The sequence below is a fragment of the Anolis sagrei genome, chromosome 1, assembly GCF_037176765.1.
Source record: "Anolis sagrei isolate rAnoSag1 chromosome 1, rAnoSag1.mat, whole genome shotgun sequence".
Taxonomy (NCBI): domain Eukaryota; kingdom Metazoa; phylum Chordata; class Lepidosauria; order Squamata; family Dactyloidae; genus Anolis; species Anolis sagrei.
Window position 1 is genome coordinate 160,003,800 of NC_090021.1, and position 23,139 is coordinate 160,026,938.

Sequence of the window (23,139 nt, forward strand, 5' to 3'; positions counted from 1 at the left end):
CCCACTTACAACGTTTACATACATCATGTGCTAGATGAAGGATAGCAACCCATAGGAAACAACTTTCCCCAAGAAGCCCTGCCTTTCTGAGTAAGACAAGGAGAATTGCACTCTAGAAAATATTGTTTCAACAGTTTGTTTTGATTTTAATCCTTGTCCTTTTAATCTTTTGTTAACACAAGCAGCTATTGATCAGCACTAGAAGTTATTGGTGACAGAGTATCTCTCAGACATGACATGAGTAGCACTATAGTTAACACTGTTAGTACTATGTAAAAAGAGGCAGTGAACTACTTTTGAGTATCTTATACTGTAAAAATGCTATAATAAGACTTTTTTTTAAAAAAAAATCCTTGTCCAAGCATTTCTTTTTAAAAAAAACACTTCATTACATTTTATGACCCCAATAGGAATTTCAACATGCTGCAGAGTATAAAAATGCTCCATATTTGTAGATTCAGAATAAAGGGAAGTCTAAAATACCTAAATAAATGCTCACACAAAGCAGAATGTTTTGAATAGCTGCTAGTTGCTCCAAAAAAGGAGAAGATAGAGTAAGCAACAGAGTTTTAAAAATACTGCTACTTCCAGGACAAAAGAATGTTTGGGGGGAGGGGTGATCAGTTATTTTGAATCGAAAATAGGAGATTGGGTGTGGGGGTTGTTGTATTTCTGTCCATTTGCAGGAGCACCTTGTATTAATTGTAATATTAAACAGTTTTCTAACCCAACAACAAATGAGTTTCCACTGAAGAAAATGTCTAACTATTTTTTTTGTGCCAGTCATCCTACAGACAAGTAGAATATGTCATTTCAATAGTATTCCTTGTAAACGAAGTCCCCATGTTGCACCATCTGATAGTTTTCTTATCCACTGCCCTATTGCAGAATTAACAGCAGGCAGGAGCATGTGTGGGTTATTTCATGGGAAGGTGCCAACATGCTTTTCAGTCTTTTGATTACTAGAGCTTCTGCCAATTCCAAGCAAGTGAAAAATTGTCTTCCACTACATTTGAAAATAAGAGTTCGGTTTGTGTTACCACCACAGAGGAACCAAGCTGGGCATCCTGTGGGGTAGCTTCCTATCCAAATAAATACCTGCTTTAGAGGATAAGACGATTTAGGATTGCAGCACCATGACACTTCTGGGTATATTTTCTTCTATTGCTGGGGATCTACTGCTTTTGTTTGTCATGTCAGGAGTGGCTTGAGAAACTGCAAGTCGCTTCTGGTGTGAGAGAATTGGCTGTCTGCAAGGACATTGCCAAGGGGGGATGTTTTGATGTTTTTGCCATCCTTGTGGGAGGCTTCCCTCATGTCCCCGCATGAGGAGCTGGAGCTGATAGAGGGAGCTCATCCACGCTCTCCCCAGATACAAACCTGTGACCTGTCGGTCTTCAGTCCTGCCAGCACAGGGGTTTAACCCACTGTGCCACCGGTTTGCTCTTCTCTACACTTGCATGTCACAAACTCCACTATTCTTAAGATTGGCTCTGCATCTTATGGTGCCAGAGCACAGTCTGTTCAGCACCTTCCAAGTCACCCAGTCTTCTGTGTGCCCAGGAGGGAGTTTATCATCTGGTATTAACCACTGATTGAGATTCCGGGTTTTTACCTGCCACTTCTGGACTCTCGCTTGTTGAAGTGTTCCTGTGAGTATCTCTGCAGATCTTAGGAAGCTGTTTCTTGATTAAGTCATTGGCATGCAGGCTAATATCCGAACAGAGGCTGGGCCGGAGATGTCAATGCCTTGGTCCTTTTATTGCTTGCTTCTACTTCTACTACTGATGGTTTGGTGTCATATGGGTGGAACCATTTAAAGGGATGGCCTCTGGAGATAGGATTCTGTTTCTGTGTCAACTTTTACTATGATGAGGGCTTCTTCTTTTTTTTTTTAGGAGCGGGGTGTTCTCCTAGGGAACTGCTCCCAACCCCAACTGCACAATTTCCACCCCTATTATAATCATGTTGATTCACATGCCCATAAAATAAGTGTTGGAGGCTCCTTCTTTGGAAGCTTTTAAACAGAGGCTGAATGGCCATCTGTCGGGGGTGCTTTGAATGCAATATTCATGCTTCTTGGCAGGGGGTTGGACTGGATGGCCCATGAGGTCTCTTCCAACTCTATGATTCTGTGATTCTATGATTCTTGTACAATGTCATGATACCATCTACAATGTAAGCAAAGGACCTCACTACCTCTGAGGATGCTTGCCATAGATGCAGGCGAAACGTCAGGAGAAAAATTGCCTCCAGAACATGGCCATATAGCCCGGAAAAACCTACAACAACACAGTGATCCCGGCCATGACAGCCTTCGACAATACATTAAGCAAAGGAAGCTCATAGAAATACAGCAGTCTTGGATGGCTATTCCTATGGCTCTAGAGGTGAGACTACTGCTGACGCCAAGCTGTCATTCTTAATGTGGGGAAAAACAAGTACCTTTCTGAGCAAAGAATTTGTCTATTACAAACAAAAAGTTGCTTATAGATCACATTCTTGAAATACAACTACAGAGTGCATACATTTTCAATCTGGAAGTTCTATTGGAGACTTGCTTAATCTTGTGCCAAGTTTTTTTCTCATGATAATAGATTGTCAAGTGACCTTTGACAATCCTAACCAGGTGCTTTGAATACCCCTTTTCTGTTTCACTTTTATTGATTATAATGTAAAAGTAGGCTTTGAAGTTTGCAATTTATAGTCCCCAGAGAAGCAGAAAAGTGTATGGAATAGACTATGTTCCTTTTTTGTCAGTCTTATGAGACAATGCATGCCTCAAAGGCAGCACCTTGTTATGTTGGTGGATTGAATGCCACGTTGCGTTTCCAGGGGATCAAACTAAAAGATGAAGAGAAGAAAATTGGCCCTAATGAAATCCAGAAGCAACAGGCAGTTTCACTGTGAACTTGGAAATTCAGGATGGGGACCTGAGCTCTAATTCAAACCAGTCCAAATACCACATTCAAACACTTTGAAGTCTTCAGATGAATCAGTGACAATCCTTTTGAGTTAGGTAAAGATAAAAACGCTTTTCTTTAACTCTTGGATTACCTGGCCACATTGTACATGTCTGTGAAAAGTTGCTCCCTCTAGCTGCAGAATGTCTTCAAGAATTCAACATTGCAGTAACGTTATTCATTCTCGTGAAACTAGACATTAGCTTGGCTGGAAGTAATATCAGTATTCGTTCACATCACGTGAAATGTACTGCTATCACCACACCAAATTTAGGACTGTCAATACATTATCACTTCTGAACATGAAGACTGCCTGTAATAAAAGTCTGAGAAAAGCAAGTGTGTTTTCTACCCACTTATTGAACTGCTACTCCATCGTCTTTCCCTTTCTATCTCCACTTTTCCTTACTTATGTGTTCCTCAAGTCTGTACATCACACTGTACACACACCCCAACCCCACCCCCCCCCCCCCCCAAATTGAAACTCTAGATAACTACCAGACAGAGTCTGGTAAAAAAAATTACCTCTCTTTTATACTTCCACTATATATTAGAAAACGTTTTACCCGGGTTAGATTTGAGCAGCTCGACACTAAGTCCAAGTTGGGACGACACCAGAATATTCCCTACACGAGGAGAACCTGTGGGTGCCGTGAGGTAGATGCAGAAGTGGAGGACTCAGAACATTTTTTCTTAAAATGTCCCTACGGTCTTACTACCTAGAGCCTCTGCTGGAGAATCATACTTATTTAGAGAATAAGGAGAAATTGCACATCCTCCTACAAGGTTCAGAAAAAAACTCTATTTTAAAATTGACCCTTTTTACGCAAAAAGCACTAGCCATCCGCGAGAAGATGGAAGCAGAGAGAGGTGACTTTGCTACCATCAACAAAATTCAAACTTAAAAACTTAATATGGAGATGCCACTAGTGTTACCTACCTGCGCCTCTGCCCAAATCCTACTTTAAGGAATTAATCAATTTTTAATCTTAATTTTTTTATCTTGTAGTTGCACAAACATTTCGGAGTGGGTTGACAGGCCAGTAGGCCGGGATGCCTTGTATTCATATATGGTTTTACTGTATGTATGGGCAAGTGTGTATGTTTTGTATGTTTTGCATGTTTTGATATGGTCAAAATTGACTAATCAATAAAGAATTGTTGTTGTAGTTCAACATCTTCTCTGATAGTTTAGTATTGGAAATCCTTTCAGTAGTGAGATCATGTATATCATGTCGAGTTGTCTATAAGTCAGACTTAATCAACTCAATAGCCAGTGTTGAAGCCAACATTAGGGAATGCAACAAATATTTTCACTCTTTTTAAAATATGCATAAAGAGAGTACATTTAAGAAGAGCTAAAGAAGAAAGGATCTTCAATGTATTGTCGAAGGCTTTCATGGCCGAAATCACTGGGTTGTTGTTAGGAGGGAATGCCTCTAGAGCATGGCCATATAGCCCCAAAAAAACATACAACAACCTAAGAAAGGATCTGTTTATTTGAGGAGTTACGATAAATGGATGGGTATATTGTATTGCTAAGCTACATCTATGTTTGCTGTCTACATCTGAACCAGGCCCGTAGCCAGGATTTTGTTTGGGGGGGGGGCTGAGTTTGGTTCGGGGGGGGGGGCTGAGTCTGAGTGAAAGAGGGTCTACCCTAGCAAACCTTTTGTATCATTACCCCAACACCCCCATGCATATGGGATATATTGAGCATGGTGATCAGATCATGATATGAATAAACATAACAGTTTAAATAATGTACCAGTAAGGCCTTCTCGCGGACCACATCAGAATTTCGGGGGGGGGGGGGGCAGAAGCCCCCCAAGCCCCCCCCCCCCCCCCCCCCCCGGGCTACATGCCTGATCTGAACAAATACAGATAGGGAAGGAAATATACATGAGGAAATGAAATGGGAATGCAGCCTGAAAAAAGGGAACAAGTAGAAGAGAAAGGAAAGCAACCTACCTCCATTGGGGGACCAGTAAGCAGACAGGCACAAGAGGCAGAGGAGAGAAGTGCCTTTCCCCTTTAAAAAAATGTTCACTACAGTTTCTGCAAAGAAGCTTATGCAAGAAAACTGAATCATTATGTAAAAAGCTATCGCGACTCCTGTCTCAATTGCCCAAAATCGCTTTCCTACATTGCTAATCAACTACACTCAGACTAAAAAGGTGAGGAAGGAATGAAGGCTGCCTTTCTTTTTCTTGTTTGACCAAAGTTTCTTGTTGGCCATCTGTCAGGGGTGATTTGAATGCAATATTCCTGCTTCTTGGCAGGGGGTTGGACTAGATGGCCCATGAGGTCTCTTCCAACTCTTTGATTCTATGATTCTATGAAAGGAGTGGTTGTGGGATTGGAGAACATCTTGCTCCAACCTCTTATCATTACCTTCATACTGGGACCTGTTCCTACATAGACCCATGCATAATCCGACCATCAAAAATCTTTCAACATATACACGGGAATATGATGTTACTACTCTGAGAACTTTGAATTGATATACAACAGATTTCTAATTGTATCTACTGATATTTCGGTTACCTTCAAAAATCCTTCTCACTGAAATTTTTGGAGTGTGCCTGGTTTTGAAATAAGGAAGCCCAATATAAAGTATGTGAATGCCTCAATTTTATTATTATAAATGTAACAACTTGGAACTCCCCTGCTAGATCAGATCCATTATTGTGTTCCTAGTACTGGCAAATTAAATACAATAGGATTTCCACATGAAGAATGTAAAGACCAGTTGTTGGATTCCTGATTTCTTTTCAATGTTTGTTACACTTTGCAATTACAACCAACGTTGACTTATAATTTGAGTATTGGATTCAGATATTAGGAGACTGCAATTTCACTTTCTGATCAGGCAGAGCAAGCCACTAGTCAGATCACGCTCTTTTGGCCTCAGAAGGAGGTAATGACAAACCAACTCTGAATAAATCTGGTCATGAAAAACACATGGCAGGACTACCATATGTTAGCATTGTCTTGAATGTATTTAACAACAATGCATACGATATGAAGAATGTTTTTTCTTCATGCCACTAATTATTTGGTGAAATCAGATTTAAGTAAATGAAATACAACATTTTAATTTTGTTTCTATGGCAATACTGTAAGATTGAAACTATTAAGATTTAAACAGATAGTTAAGTTCTTATGCTTCACTGATTTTGTTGGCACGTACCCAGTTTAATAAGGATTGTTAGTTATGAACTAGAGGATCAATCTCACGTAAGGGATAAAATATAATCTTTTGTGCAACTACTCATAAATGGTTTTATTGTTCAATTAATGTTTTAGGTACTGTTTTTAATTCACAGTTTATGTATTTTAATGGTTTAATGGTTTTTTGTATTTAATGGTTACTATGTTTAATTGTTTATATCGAATTGCTGCCAATGTACGCCATCCTGAGTCCCTCTTCGAGGGTAGAGAAGAGACGGGATAGAAATACCAGAAATAAATAAAATTAATAAACCTGGAGGGCAATCTACTGTGGTCATGCATGCTAATGGCAAAGTTGAAAAGACTGAAGAAGTTCAAATAACTCAAAGACGTTCCTTTGCGCTGTGTGACATAGTCCTTTTGATCACATCTGGTCTAGTCTTTCCTTCCCTTGATTTGTTTCACATTTTTTGCTAGAAGTGGCATTGGGCAAAATAATATCTGATTGATCTCTTAAAAACAGATCACCATCAATTCAAGGAGAAAACATAGTAATGTGTTCACTGTTATTTTTGTTGCAGAACAGTAGTAATGCCTATTGCTAATGAGTTTGCTCCAGATGTTGTGCTGGTATCATCAGGCTTTGATGCAGTTGAAGGTCATCCTGCACCACTTGGAGGATATAATCTGTCAGCAAAATGTAAGTCCTCTGAGGTTTTCAAGTTGCAATTATTTCACTTTTGCTTGCATATTTACTTGCATTTAGAATTTATTTCAGTTCTGGATTCATTTGCTAATCACTATATCTTATTCCCTTTGTCAGGGTGGAGGCTAGTTTAAAAATTATGTATGTGCGTCAAGTCATCAAAATGCAATAATTATAAACAGTAGCAAAATCATCAGCAAAATCTATTAAAAGTAGCAACAATCCCAAAGCCCAATCTAAAAAAAAAATAAAACTTGCAGTTGAATGTTTTCTTCCATGAAAAGGAAATATGCTGGCATACCTCAGCCACTGTCTCAAGGAGGAAAGTGTGTTCCCCTTTACAGTTACCTAAAATCTTTGGTAGGTTCGCATTTGAACAGGCTGTTTTTGTCAGGGGAGCAATGTCGTTCCAGTAAAAGCTTTCCCTGAGACGAGTAAATGCCATCTGTGTAGGATTTAATGATTCAAAACAACATTTTGAAAGGAACTGAGAAACTTAATTGGAAGAGAGTACTGCTTGGTTCGATACTGGTTGTAGATGCTTTTCATCTCCGCAAACTATAAAGGAGTAAGTGGTGCGGTTATTCAAAACTGAAAGTCCTTTGATGGCAGTATTACATGGAATTCATTGCTGTAGGTTTTTGTACTACAGTCTTCTTCAACCAGTCTCATCACAACTAGTGGAGCCCCCGGTGGCGCAGTGGGTTAAGCCCCTGAAGACTGACAGGTTGCAGGTTCGAATCCGGGGAGAGGCAGATGAGCTCCCTCTATCAGCTCCAGCTCCTCATGCGGGGACATGAGAGAAGCCTCCCACAAGGATGATAAAAACATCAGATCATCCAGGCGTCCCCAGGGCAACGTCCTTGCAGACGGCCAATTCTCTCACACCAGAAGCGACTTGTAGTTTTTCAAGTCGCTCCTGACACAATAAAAAAAATCACAACTAGTTGGTTTGCAGTGAGGGATAATGAAATTACCATTCAAAACATTCGGAGGAAACCCAGTTGTAATAGGCTAGCGCAATTGATCCTGAGGATGATCTTGTCCAGAAATAATGCAGGTGCCTTGTTATTGTTGTTGTTGAATTGTGCCCAGACACAAATCAATAATGATAATGAATGGGAAAGTTGACTATGTCAGTGTTCCTGGGTGTTTGGAGGCTGACATTCAAGATAACAATATGACCGATACAAAATGAGCATGCATGAAGATCAGGCATGTAGCCGGGGAGGGGGGGAGGGCTTAGGGGGCTTCAGCCCCCCCCCCCCCCAATTCTGGTGCATTATTTAAACTGTTATGTTTATTCATATCATGATCTGATCACCATAGTCAATATATCCCATATGCATGGGGGTATTGGGGTAACAATACAAAAGATTTGCTAGGGTAGACCCTCTTTCGCTCAGACTCAGCCCTCCCCCCCCCCCAAATCAAAATCCTGGCTACGGGCCTGATGAAGATATTTACATATTGATTGATTGCAGCTGTAAACGCTTTCAGTCCAAACATCTTAATTCAGGGTAAACATATTTTGTTCTCTTGGTTTCATTCATTTTCATTTTAAGTTTCTAAATTTTTTGAAAGGAATTAAGTTGTGCTGTTAATGTTTGCCCTTTTCTTTCCATCCCTTGTTTCACAGGCTTTGGGTACCTGACAAAACAGCTCATGGGTCTGGCTGGAGGAAGAATAATTCTGGCCTTAGAAGGAGGCCATGACCTGACAGCTATTTGCGATGCTTCTGAAACATGTGTTTCTGTTTTGCTAGGAAATGAGGTATAAAGAAAATCAAAAACCAGTTTGGATTACTCATTTTTACAAATTTTCTGTGGCACAAATCAACACAGGTTTGCATTTTCATCACTGACAATTGATGCTATAGATGTGCTCCTTCAAAACAAAACAAAATAAAACAAAAAAAACACCCTGCAATATGTCTATTATTAATACCGTTATCTATTGCCTATATTTTCTTTTTTTCAAAAATGACAATTTTTATTCACAAAAACCTACCACCAAACCTACAAACAAACAAAAGAACTAGAGTATAAACCATGAGCCTATAAGACAAAAGATCAAAAAAAATATTTTGTCTATTTTCTCTACAAAAGCAATAACCATTCTAAAATGTACAAATAGGTTTAATAAATCATGATAAAAATTAAAGTCAATTGTTCTGCACATGTTCCACTAAAATTTCCTTTAGAATGTAAATTCATTTCTTCAATTCTAAAAAGCACTTGTCCCCCTAAATAAATATGTCTAAAAATGGGGTGCATCTTAGAATCGCAGGTATATGTTAGTCTGTCATTTTGGTCTTACTCCTCTGTCCTAATCTGCTGCATATATGTCTCCCTCTTTACAAGAAGTTTATTCTAAATTAACTGAAATGAACCCGTGGGCATATTTATCTGTTACTTTTCAATGCGTTGAGGGACAAGAGTATATGCAGACAATGGCTACTAGGTATTCTATTGGATGCCTTGTCATGTTTTCTCCTTGCCTTTGAAGAAATGATGAAGGCATTCTTAATAGGTGCAGCAAGGCTTCCTTTGCTTGCAGGATTTGGAGAATGGATAGGTATTATTTATCATGTCAGGGGCAGACCAAACAGTTGCATTGCATTTTTTAACAAACAAACAAACAAAACACAAAGTTTGCAAGCTTGGTAGTTGATTAAATGTCCTTTGACCAGTAGCTGGCCACTTGGAGTGCCTCTGGTGTTGCTGCAAGAAGGTCCTCCATTGTGCATGTAGCAGGGCTCAGGTTGCATTGCAGCAGGTGGTCTGTGGTTTGCTCTTCTCCACACTCGCATGCCGTGGATTCCACTTTGTAGCCCCATTTCCTAAGGTTGGCTCTGCATCTCGTGGTGCCATTTGGTATCAGCCATTGATTGAGCCTGCCACTTTTGGACTCTCGCTTGCTGAAGTGTTCCAGCAAGTGTCTCTGTATATCTTAGAAAACTATTTCTTGATTTAAGTCGTTGACATGCTGGCTGATATCCAAACAGGTGATGAGCTGAAGATGTCACTGCCTTGGTCCTTTCACTATTGGTTGCTACTTCCCGGCGGATGTCAGGTGGTGCAATACTGGCTAAACAGTGTAATTTCTCCAGTGGTGTAGGGCGCAGACTCCCCATGATAATGTGGCATGTCTCATTAAGAGCCACATATATCGTTTTAGCGTAGTGAGATGTGTTCCACACTGGGCATGCGTACTCAGCAGCAGAGTAGCATAGCGCAAGGGCAGATGTCTTCACTGTGTCTGGTTGTGATCCCCAGGTTGTGCCAGTCAGCTTTCGTATGATATTATTTCTAGCGACCACCTTTTGTTTGATATTCAGGCAGTCCTTCTTGTAGGTCAGAGCACAGTCCAGAGTAACTCCCAGGTATTTGGGTGTGCTGCAATGCTCCAGTGTGATTCCTTCCCAGATAATCCCCAGAGCTTGTCTGTTCTTGAGGTGAAAAGCACATGTCTGTATTTTAGATGGATTAGGGATCAGCTGGTTTTCCCTGTAATAGGCAGTAAGAACACCTAGAGTTTCGGAGAGCTTCTGTTTAACCATCTCGAAGCTCCCTGCTTGAGCGGATAGGTGTTCACAAGGGATTGGGCAACGCACAGTTTGCATAAAAACTTAGAATCCATACCATTATTTATTGCACGGCATACTTGCTATGCTTTTTGGCACCAGCTGTGATGCACTACACTTTGTACGTAGGTTGTGAGCACTGACAACGTATTTATGACAGTTGTTAAACATAAAGCCAAAAGTAGAAAGCTATAGCTGTTGTAGGGATATCATTATGTTTAAAAATACCATTAAGCTAACTTATATGTATCTGTCATTTTAGCTTGATCCTATTCCTGAAAAGGTCTTACAGCAAAGGCCAAATGCCAATGCAGTGCATTCCATTGAAAAGGTCATTGAAATCCACAGTGAGTACTACTGAATCGTAATTGTAATTCTGTAGTTCAGTCTTTCCTTTATCCATGGTCTTGTGGTGGTGCTATATTGAATAGTTGTTTGGATTGTATGACTGGCAGCAGTATCTTTAATAAATAATGCTTGAGACACTTGTGTTACAATATCAGCCGTAACATTTCATATTTCTTTTAGGTAAGTACTGGCACTCTCTCCAGCGTTACGCATCAACAGTCAGCTATTCTTTGACTGAGGCACAGAAATGTGAGAATGAAGAAGCAGAAACTGTAACAGCTATGGCATCACTATCAGTAGGAGTCAAGCCACCACCTGACAAAAAGTGAGTGCCAGACATTTCGTTCTGTTTCCATTCATCCCATTTTGAAAGGTGACCTATAAATACATGAAATAAATGGTTCCAAAATTGTTGGAATCAGAAGTGTTCCAGATATTGGAATACTTGTAAATCTTGGAAATGAAGTTTATTTAGGTTTCATAAACACTTTATACTCATAATTTGAAAGTAAATCAATATTTGTGATAATGTTGTTGTGCACAAGACATTGTTTGTGTGCATTGGGCCTTCAGAATGCAAAGGTGTCATTATCTCTGCCACAGTATTGGATTTTGGAGTATTTTGGATTTAGGAATTCCAGATAAGGGATACTCAACCTCTTAGTATTTCACTGCAAGAAGGTATTCATCATAAACAGCGGAGCCCCCGGTGGCGCAGTGGGTTAAACTCCTGTGCCGACAGGACTGAAGACCGACAGATCGCAGGTTCGAATCCGGGGAGAGGCGGATGAGCTCCCTCTATCAGCTCCAGCTCCTCATGCGGGGACATGAGAGAAGCCTCCCACAAGGATGATAAAAACATCAAATTCATCCGGGCGTCCCCTGGGCAACGTCCTTGCAGATGGCCAATTCTCTCACAACAGGACACTCCTGACATGACAAAAAAAAAATCATAAACAGCCTGAGTGTTGCTATAATAGAAATTGTCTATTCGAATAATGTTTTCTATCATTAGACATTTTTTTCTTCTCTGGACTCTCACATGCAAAGCACAGATGAACCGGCAGGCATCGTAGTAGTAGTAGTACTAGTAGTACTGCTGCTAGTGCTAATAATAATAATCCATATAAATAAAAATGTAATGTTCGTTTGTGGGATTAACAGAACTCAAAAACCACTGGACGAATTGACACCAAATTTGGACGCAAGACACCTAACAACCCAATGTATGTCCTTCACTCAAAAAAATGATTTTGTAATTTGGGAGTTGTAGTTGTTGGGATTTATAGTACATTCTGAACTCCACCAATGATGGAATTGAACCAGTCTTGGGACACAGAACTCCCATGATCTACAGAAAACACTAGAAGGCTTTGGTGGGCATTGACCACGGGTTTGGGAATTGTAGTTTACCAACATCCAGAGAGCACTGTGGACTCAAACATTGATGGATCTGGACCAAACTTGGCATGAATATTCCATGTGCCCAAATATGCACACAAATGGAGTTTGGGGGAAATAGACCTTGACATTTGGGATTTATAGTTCACCTACAATCAAAGAGCATTCTGAACCCCACCAATGACAGAATTGGGGGCAAACTTTCCACACAGAACCCCCATGAATGACTTTTCAATAACTTTGAAGCATAGGTTCTTTTTATTGCAATTTCCAGTGTGAGAAGGTATATCAGATTACAGAAAACATTTAGACAAAGAATGACATTGGACATACAAACATACAGATTCTATGCAACTACATTGGATTTACAATTACATTGGTTAACAAACAAACAAAGGGGAATTACATTTTCACTCAACATTCACACCACATGTACACACATTCATCCACATGCATTCAACTATTACCATATCCTTTTCTCCCTCCTTGGAGAAGCACCTCTTAGGCCAGACCCTGCTTTCCTGCAGCCTGCCAATGCATAGTTCCATAACGTCCATAATGCCAAAACTTCAAAACGCTGAGATGCCAAAACTTCTTTCCCTAAGAACAATGCCTAGGACCAGATCTCTGTTTTCCATACAGCAGAACCTGACTCCCTGCACAAAATCCAAGACTCCAAAAGTGCACTTCTTTCTCTTCCCTTGAGAAAGAAGCCCCAAAGAGACCAGACTGCTCCCGTGCAGATCTGCCACTATCTGAATACACCATCCCTCTCCTTCTATGGAGCAGAGCATGGTGGGTGGAACAGACTCCTCGGTCTGCCATGATTTGAGCATTATTAGACTGAGTCTTTTATAGGAATATTCTGTTGATGTAGTCCCAAAGTTGTACATTAATGATAGACATCTTCCATCCTGGATCCATCTCAGTTTCCTGGCCAGATGTTGATCTTCTTGATTGGTGTTGATCTTATGTTGACTTCCTTCTTAACATAAGGAAGATTGCAAACATTTCCCAGTTCTTATCACAGTTTACTCTTCAGATGTCATTAACAGGTTTTAATCACAAAGCAGCAAGCAGGGAGTTAGTCATTGCAGGCCTTAATATTATACTGGTGTTTCCAAAATTATTAGCTCCATCCATACATCCTTCCATTCTTCCATTCATTCCCACACATCATTTTAAATTCACATTTATCAAATTTGCACATTGGATTTCTTATTACATATTCAACAGAAAATACTTATGGCCACCCAGTCCAACTCCCTTCACCAGGGCAAGAAAACGTAATCAAAGCCCTCTTGAACAAGAGCCATCCAGCCATACATATAGATCGATATATATGATTCACACACACACAGATATACCATCATAGATTTGAAAGGGGCCCCTAAAGAAGGACTATGATATGTTGCATATTCCAGAGTAGGCAAACCAGACAATCTCCACATCAACACTGACAAAGAATCAGCAAGAAATACTGTTTACCCACAAGCATAAAGAAATTACTTATATTGGAAACCAACACTTTCTCATTACTTTATTTTGCAGTTCACCAGACTGGGCCACAGCAATGCATGGCAGGGAAGGCTAGTAGTAGTAGTAGTAGTAGTAATAATTCTTACCTCTCTTCATGGCTTGAATTGGGACACAACATAGCTAAAAACATGTAATCATAAAACATTATATGATATCCACATATTAAAATGTAATTCTGTGAAATTCATATATGAAAACACAGAGAACAAAGAGTAAAATACAGTTCACACAAGACGTGAGCGTGTTTAAACTTGAACTTGAGGATAAGAGGGTTACTATCAAAGTTACTATATTTGAATTTGCTTCTGATGTTGGACTTTGCTCCTTTTGAAAGATTAAAACATAAAATAGGTTTAAGCTGAGAAGCTGAGAGGTGGAATCTGAAAGCGGTGTAGTATTAGCCAAGTAATGTCCATTCCTTCTTTGTGACCTGTCTTCCTTGCCTCCTTGTCTTGACTTCTCTTGAATGTGTTCCCAGGCCAGACGAGGAGCCCATGGAAGAGGACCCTCCCCTGTAGCATTCATCTGTCAGACTGGAGTTCTCTTGTTCGTCCGTCTCGTCTTGAAGCTCTGCCAAGAAGCTTTCTCTTGTTACTCCTGCATCCTGTCATGGTTTTCTTCCAGAAATGCAGAAAGGCAGCCATGCGTGAAAGAAAGCTAAATCTCTCCGTACTTGTACAGAATATGTTTGCGGGCAAGAAACATGCAGGTGAAGAGCAGAAATATGAAAGACATAAGCACTGAGCATTCTTCCTCTTTTCCTGAAGGGAACCTGCGAGAGGCAAGAAGCCAGTGAAGTCTTTGGCGGAGTTGCCAATCTCTTTTGGGGGAAACAAACAAACAAACCCAAAATCAAAGATTTAACACAGACCTGACAACTTTCATTTAAAACTGGTGCTTAAAGTTTGATTACCCTCCGGTCAGACCACTCAACCACATTGTAGCTTTGTTTATATTTTCTTTTCGTGGCGGTTGCCTACCTGTGATACAAACACTCTCTTCAAAACCCAAACAATACGAGAAAGGTGTGTTGTTGTTGTTTTTTTTCATATGAAGGGTAAAAAGAGAACCAAGCTTTTTATTCTTATCTGTACACATGCAGACAATATATGTGTGGAGGGGAAGAACGTAAAACAAGGAAAATAGCCCAGAAAGGGGATCGGCTTTAGCATCTCCAAAGCCATCTGAAGAGTTTGTGCCTTTTATAAACATAGATTGGATTGAATTTTTTTTGGGCAGCTGGATTTTTCTGACGTTTTGAGGAACAATGCCTTAAAGAAAAAAGAACTCTGCAGCAGTTTCTCTGGCATGGTAGGCCAAGAACTGCAGTCGACAAGAAAGGTTTTAGGATTCCTGCTAGCATGATTATTCAAAGCAAGCAATGACCAGAGCATCTCCAAAAGAGTCTTCAAGTTTGGATCCCACCCCCTCCTTTTATTGCTGTTTAAAATAAAACATTAAGGTAGTTGCCAGTAATGTGGCAAATACTGTTGGGTTTGTAAAATTCAACTCTTTTTGGGGAAAAAATCCAACATCTTTTCCTATACATTACGTATAACCATTAAAACTCTGAATTTGGTTGTAAAGCATGCATAAGGCACAACTGCAGTTTTAAAAAAGAATTGGAATGCTTTTTATTAAAAGCAACTAGCATGAGATATTGCTTAATATTTTAGGTATAAATATATATGTATAATGTATATTCCAAATGTATTCCGAGCTTAGAAATACAACTCTTACAAATTATTGATAAAATATTTATAATGCATTTATACAAATATATAAATAAATGCAGATTACAATGGTAGCCATTGGAAGGTCCCTTGCAGAAGATTTATTTGTTAATTGGAATGTGAGGGTTTTTTGGAAAAGAGATCTAGTTTGAAACTTTACTATTTTCAAACTGTAGTTTGGAATGTTTTCAGGATGCCAACATTTTAGCCACTGGGCAACTACCCTAAACATTTCTATTTTAATTTAAGAGTGTTTTTTTTAAAACCTTTGATTCTGTTTTAACAAAACGAGTTTTCTAGCAAAGAGGCATTTGCTATTGCTTTATTTCATACTGGTTTTCACAAGAGCCCTGCCTTATTTGCATGGATTTTCATTTTTCGTTTTCATTTTGACAGCTGTATCTCCAGACTGTAACCAATTCCTGGACCTGTGTCATTTTTCCTTGCATGCGGGACTTTGTTTGTGTTTGGACTTCCGTACAGTGAACAGTTTTCATGGTCAGTTGAGACAGTTGCAGATCGGCAGGCTTCATTTTCAGAAAGCCCTTTCAGAGGAAGGATTCCAAGGTCTTTTTTATATCATGAAACTGATTGTATATTTTCTCAGCTCTTCATTCATAGTTGCTATGCTACATTAAAAAAAATAAGAATAAGGAGCTTTCTTATCTTAAAAACATATTAGTATTATAAAGAATGATGTATCATATATCCTCAGCATAGAGTGTGGCAAGGATTATTAAAGGCATTAATAACTTAAATGACCATGCTGAAGGTCTGCCAAACTGTTGGTGAAGTTAACACTAACACAAACACAGAACTTTTCCTGAACCACTCTGATTGAGTAAGTCCTCTACAAGACTCTTTTGCCATTGATGATGAGGATAATAAGATGAAGAAGATTAATTGCTTCTAGTTGGCTGGGAAAGTGCGGATCTTCTCCACCATTTCCCTTTCCCCGTTGCCTTTTTTGGTGAGGGGAATACACCCTCAGAGTAAGTAACTAAACTTTTAGTAGTGAATATTAGATGGCTGGAGGAGATTGAATTCATGTGTTGTTTTTCAACCAGTGTAGGATATCACATGTCCCTCATCTGAATCACCAGTTGTATTTGTATTTTTTTAAAGTTTTTTTTTTGTTATAATAACTGACAGGGTCACTTTGTATAACTTATTTTCTGGTTCCGAAAAGTTTTTTTTTTCATTCCATTGCAAGTGGATTTGTGAGAACTTAATCTGAGTGAGTGAAAGAAAGTTTGAAGGTTTTATTTAATGCTTGATATGCAATTTTGAGACACACTACAATATTTGAGTTCTTGCTAACCCAAATAACATTCAAATTGATGAATACGTATTGGCACTAGAACTGCCAGAACCATACTCTAAGAGTAAAGTTTGACAGTAAAGATAAAGTGTATATTTTATAAAATGACCACCTTGCTGCTGTGATCTTAAAAGTTTTTTTTTTAATTTGCGCTGTGGAATCATCTAATTTCATGCTTTGTTAATTTTTCTCTTTATCACTTTGATAAAAGTGATAAAACCCAATCCACAATCAGTTCAGTCTAAAATTTGTTTTATTTTCAGCACTAATCTACATGTTACCTCCTTTTACTTTTACCTTTTTTTTGGTCATTACAAGAACTTAGCGATATACAACTTTACGTTGTTGATACAATGGCCTGAACTATTCTGGACCTGCTTTCAATGTTGTTACGTTTAAGATTCTTCGTTTGTTTCTTAGAAACAAATTGCTACATCACTGTCAGTACCAATCTTCCTCAATCCAGAAGCATCTTTGTTATATATCAGTCTGTCTTACACAGTCTAAAGCTCGTGATTTTTTAGGAACAAAAACGGGAACTGTGTTATCTCACTGTAGGACTGAGTCTGGGTTCCTCTCTGTGGTTCCTATGAAGCAGAAGGGCAAGATTGACGTCATGGAAGCTGGGGAGGTACTGCTGTCACTTTGATTCCCACCCCCCACTCCCAGAAGTTTACTTACCAAGGACCTGATGGGAATGCTTGTGAGCTCTGTAGATAAACAAAGAGCACAAGTTGACATAGGCAATGTCTATAATTCCCACATTTTTTATATACTACAAACATGAGGTACCTGAATTCCACCAGCAAGACAGTAGAGGTTGTTTTATTAACTCAGCTTCCAGGGCATTGGAACGGCTTTATTGCAACACTTCTCTTGTAGCAATTCAGAAACAAAGGAACATCTTAAAGCTATATTACCCCAAATGATGCTCTGGGCGGTCGTACATAGTACGACAACCAGAGCGTTTGGGATTCCTTTTACTTTCAATACACAAGACATTCCTTTTTATTAGTCATGTACTCATTCCATTCTTCCTTTTGTAAACTTTTGGGCCCACCTTTTAAGGGCATTGATATATATATAGATATAAATAAAATAAATAAATGAAATATATATGAATATATTTTTTTAAGTTTCCTACACGTTGAGGTTGCATGGTCTGGTAGGTTGGCATGTCTTTATATTGTATACAGATTCTGCACGCCACACTTGGCAGCTTTGGAGAAACAAAAATCCCTCTTTAACGGCATTATAGCAAGAATTTAAAAGGTTGGGATGATTTTTCTGTCATGCAAATTAAAAATGATGCGCATGGAGGGGGAAGGTTTGTCTAACTGAACCTATTAAGGACCTGTGCTGTTTTATTTTTATTTTTGTTTTTTTGTAAAAACAAAAATTAAGAGGACTACTTAAAATTGTCATTTTAAGAGAGAGAGAAATATCTAGCACTTGTGAGAAACCAATAATAGAGTTTATTGTATTTATGTGGAAATAATGTTTTAGGGGAAACTACACAGAACACGCAAATAAACTGCCTGTGTGACTTTTTTTTTAAGGGGGAGGGAGGGAAGCATTTTCTTTGTTTTCCTTTAGTCAGGGAAAAGATAAGGCAGGCACAGACTTATGCCAACTTCTTTTTGTATTAATTCTCATATGAAAATGACAGGAACTTTAAGAGTTAACTCTTCAGCACAGCTGTGTTAACTTTTTTTTTAATTACTTGGAATGATGTATCAATAGATTTCACATTTGAGCAGTGATGTACTGTGCAAACACTGTGGTTTCAAACACAACTTCATATCAGCAGGAAATGAAGTTTCTTCATAGTGATAGTTGAGCTTGGTTTCCTCCCAGCTTCACTTTGTATTTGATATTTTAAAAAAAGAATCCTCTTGAATGAAAGAAAAACAAAGAATTTAACACTTCTGGTGCTCAACATTGGAGGCGCTATATATATGGGTTGAAGGATTTATTCACCCAAAAGCTTGTTAAAATATGTAGTACCAAAAGTTGTAACTCTTATATTCTGCTTTATGCCTATACATGCTCAGTATGTTGTCACCATTGGTAGCAGCTACCAGTTTATTCTGTAATTTAGACACGGTTTCACTCTTAACTGTATGAATCCTTTAAGTGATGGTAGCATATTCTTTGTACTTAAATTTTCTTATGACTTTTTTCCGTTACTTGGTGAAGTTGAAAGTTTTTTTCTAGGTCTCTCATTCCTGCTTTTGTTATTTTGATTGTTTTTTACTGGCCAATGGTGTCTTTCTCTGACAATACCAACTTCAATTTCAACTTTATTAATAGAAGTCCAGTATTTTGTACCACATTATGACAACCTGTTATTCTTGTGGTGTAAATAAAGAGATAAAGTGAATTATAGTATCATCTCCATTGCACTTTCAACTCTTCATGTTTGTTGTGTTAATCGTTACTCTTCTGTCTGAAAAAGAAGTAATTTGAATGAATTTTCCGTCTCACTGACTATTATTTACAGAACTCACACATTACCTTCCGAACTTTGGAGTACAAAATCGTATGCAGTTGCGTCTCTATGAAGAATCAGGGATGTTCCCAAGACCTGGAAAATTAGTTTTGGGGTGATTAGTTTGGCAACAGCTGAGCCACATTGAATAAAGCCAAACTAGAATGAGGTGGACAAAGTATACGTGTCCTTCCTAGTTTAATATAAAAAGGTTTTTGGTAGGCCCCTATGTTTCAGTTCAGTTCAAAATCAATAAGGCTGCACAGTAGACTAGTGCAGACCTGCAGCAAACACACATCTCAACCGTAGCTGCCTTCTATCCCATAACATAGCACTGACAAACTACTATTAAAAGTTTAACACACAGTTGCTCTTCAAAGGAAAAGAGTGTTAACGCATGCCCAGCATTATTTTTAAATTTTAAATTATTACATTTGGCCTGGCCATAGGTTTTTAATCCTTGTGTGTTATTGTTATATGTGATGTATTTTAATTTGTATTGCATTGTATTGTTGTGTTTATTGCTTTTCTGTTTTATTGTTGTGTTATTGGGCTTGGCCTCATGTAAGCCGCTCCGAGTCCCTTGGGGAGATGGTGGCGGGGTATAAATAAAGTTTTTTTAAAAAATTATTATTATTATTATTATTATTATTATTATTATTATTTAATATAGTATACTAGAGCTGAGAAAGTAACTTTTTAAAGTAAGGGGTTATGGGGCCCTTCCACACAGCCATTTGTTGTTCATTCGTTCAGTCGTCTCCGACTCTTCGTGACCTCATGGACCAGCCCACGCCAGAGCTCCCTGTCGGCCATCACCACCCCCAGCTCCTTCAAGGTCAGTCCAGTCACTTCAAGGATGCCATCCATCCATCTTGCCCTTGGTCTTCCTTTTACCTTCCACTTTCCCCAGCATAATTGTCTTCTCTAGGCTTTGCTGTCTCCTCATGATGTGGCCAAAGTACTTCAACTTTGTCTCTAGTATCGTTCCCTCCAGTGAGCAGTCGGGCTTTATTTCCTGGAGGATGGACTGATTGGATCTTCTTGCAGTCCAAGGCACTCTCAGAACTTTCCTCCAACACCACAGTTCAAAAGCATCGATCTTCCTTCGCTCAGCCCCCCCTAAGGTCCAGCTCTCACATCCGTAGGTGACTACAGGGAATACCATGGCTTTGACTAGGCGGATCTTTGTTGCCAGTGTGATGTCTCTACTCTTCACTATTTTATCGAGATTGGACATTGCTCTCCTCCCAAGAAGTAAGCGTCTTCTGATTTCCTAGCCACAGTCTGCATCTGCAGTAATCTTTGCACCTAGAAATACAAAGTTGCCACGGCCTCCACATTTTCTCCCTCTATTTTCCAGTTGTCAATCATTCTTGACAACAGCCATATAACCCAGAATAATCCAAAATATCTGCTTTGAACTGGATTATCTGAGTCCACACTGCCAAAACTTGAGTCCTAATAAATGAAACAATGTGGATTTTATACAGCTGTGTGGAAAGGGCCATAGTTACTGAGTTACCAATGCCACTTCATTGATTTTCAAATGTAACTGCTGCTGTTAATTCTTTTAAGTATGTTTAAATTAACTTTGACATATGTTGGGAGGGCAAACTACCCAAATGCTACAAGATGTGAAACATACACTTTCATTACATATTTTGCCACTTCAACACCCAGAACAGAGCTCCTAGGAACAATTGGGCCGCCACTTGATTTATTATATGCTATTTCTCTTCTACTAAGTGAAGCCACACTTCCATAACTGCAGTGTAACGTTAACTAAAATGTATGGTTACAATGCAAAAGCAATGGCATTTTCTAATTTTGCAAAATTACAATTACTTACACTTTTGGGGGTAATGAATTAATTTGAGGTAATTTGCTATTTGTATGTACTTCTGATACCCTAGGGCAGCTGATTGGACTGTGGTTAATAACACCAAACTTTCACCACATGTTGTAAAGCTTCTGAGGTTTATAAAACTTAAAAGTTTAGAATGGTGAGTACAATCAGCTCTACACATTTGTGGGTTTGCTTTTTGCAAAGGTGAGTATTCGCACATTTAATTAAAATGTTCCCTCTAGGAATCTCTAGGTTCTCCAATGTGACACTAGTCTAGTTCCTCCAGCATGTGGAGTCAAGCTGGAGGAACTAGACATTTCTGAAGAGGTATTCACATGGGTAAAATACTAGTGGGTTTTTTACTTCCTGTCTTTCACTTTCATAGGGGCTGAGTGCCCCTAACCCCAGGATATGTGCAAATTTGCCTGTATTAATGATTTCTATGGTGCAAGTATTACTTAGAGATACCCTTGCTCTTTCTCATACACAGGCGGTATAAAATCCACATTATCTGCTTTGAACTGGATTATATGGCAGCGTAATCATAATAAAATAGTAATATACTTCATTTGTATTCCACTATATCCCTCCAAGTGGACTCACGACATATTACAGAACACATATCTGGCAAACATTCAATGCTGTTACACAGTTAACAATCCAGACTAAGACAATCCAGTTCAAATCAGATAGTGTGGATTTCCTGCTTTGATAACCTGGATTATCTGACAGTGTAGAAGGGACCATAGTTCTGATGAGGTTCTTGAACAGTGGTTCCCAGCCTTTGGTCCTCCAGGTGTTTTGGACTACGACTCCCAGAAATCCCAGCCAGTTTAGCAGCTGTTCAGAGTTGTGGGTGCTGAAGTGCAAAACGTCTGAAGGACTAAAGGTTGGAAGCCACTGTTCTAGAGGAACAACCAATTACCCCTTGATTTTGGATTGCAAGGGATGTGTTTTGGAATGCTACACATGAAGCCAATTTCTCCACTTACGAGGGGTATTTTTTAAGTAAGGTCTGTTGGAACATAAGTACACAACGAAAGTTTATTTCAAAAAAGTAAATTTATTTTCAGAAAGTACATATTTCACTCTATTTTTGACATAGTTGCCAAGTTTGTTCAAACACTTATCATACCTCTGAACCAATTTTAAAATACCCTCTTCATAAAAACTTGCCGCCTGCTCCGATAACCAAGAGTTCACTGTCGTCTCTAATCAAAGAAGGGCGACCAGAGCGGTCCTCATCATGGACGTTGTCACGCCCATCTTTGAATTGTCGTACCCACTTACGCACTTTGCTTACGCACCGTACACTTCACAAATCTGTCGATGAATTTCTGCAGGTTCCTTGCTGACAAAAACCGTATCACTGAGCGGACCTCACATGTGGCAGGTGAGTTGATAGTCTTAAACATTTTTAAAGCACAGAACCGTACAGGTTAGCTACAGAGTGGAAACTTAGCATGGTTGTTCCCGAGGCATGCCGGTACATGACGCACGCGCTCGTTGCGGTATGCGCGCAAACTACTAGTGTCTACAACAAAACGGACCTTACTTAAAAAATACCCCTCGTATAAAGTATTTCTGTTAAAAAAAATAATGGTAAGTTCTTGTGTACATCTGGCTTTGGATAACATTTCCACATTGCTACATCTTTTTAAAGCTATAGAAGTAGATGCAGGGAGCTATATGAATGTTATTGAGTGACAACCCAAATTAAAAAGGAATTGTATAAACATATATAAAGTTACAATACTCTGCAGTCATTTGAAATGCAGCTAGCTTTGGTGATACATATTTGAATCAGTTATATAAAAAAAAAGAAAGTTGTACTGTACTTTTTTAAATGTTCTAAATTCCTGCAACAACGAATTGTTGGTACTTTTGAATTGGCACCCAGATTGCCACTTGTTTGTTGTATGATCTTTTCTTTTGCTTCTTTTTCATGGTAATGCTGAAGTGCTCTGGAATTTGCAGAATAGCTTTTATAGAGGGTTTTTTTTCAGGTTGTAAGACAGTGAGAGTAAA

At 38.9% G+C, this 23,139-nt stretch overlaps 1 protein-coding gene and 1 pseudogene across 7 annotated transcripts in view; both read left to right on the plus strand.

Annotated features, from left to right (window-relative positions):
- Positions 1 to 19,159, plus strand: part of HDAC4 (histone deacetylase 4) — a 147,975-nt gene extending 128,816 nt beyond the window's left edge. For 6 of the 7 annotated variants that reach the window (XM_067469765.1, XM_067469772.1, XM_060784073.2 and 3 more), the window contains 5 exons: positions 6,719 to 6,837; positions 8,483 to 8,616; positions 10,692 to 10,776; positions 10,958 to 11,102; positions 14,196 to 19,159. In XM_067469765.1, coding sequence (XP_067325866.1) covers positions 6,719 to 6,837; positions 8,483 to 8,616; positions 10,692 to 10,776; positions 10,958 to 11,102; positions 14,196 to 14,235 — 523 coding nt within the window. In that variant the 3' untranslated portion in view covers positions 14,236 to 19,159. Of the gene's footprint in view, positions 1 to 6,718; positions 6,838 to 8,482; positions 8,617 to 10,691; positions 10,777 to 10,957; positions 11,103 to 14,195 lie in introns of those variants that run through there. The other variant, XM_060784058.2, reaches the window with a different exon arrangement.
- On the plus strand, positions 17,555 to 19,245 carry LOC137095858 (uncharacterized; annotated as a pseudogene).
- The last annotated feature ends 3,894 nt before the right edge of the window (positions 19,246 to 23,139 follow it).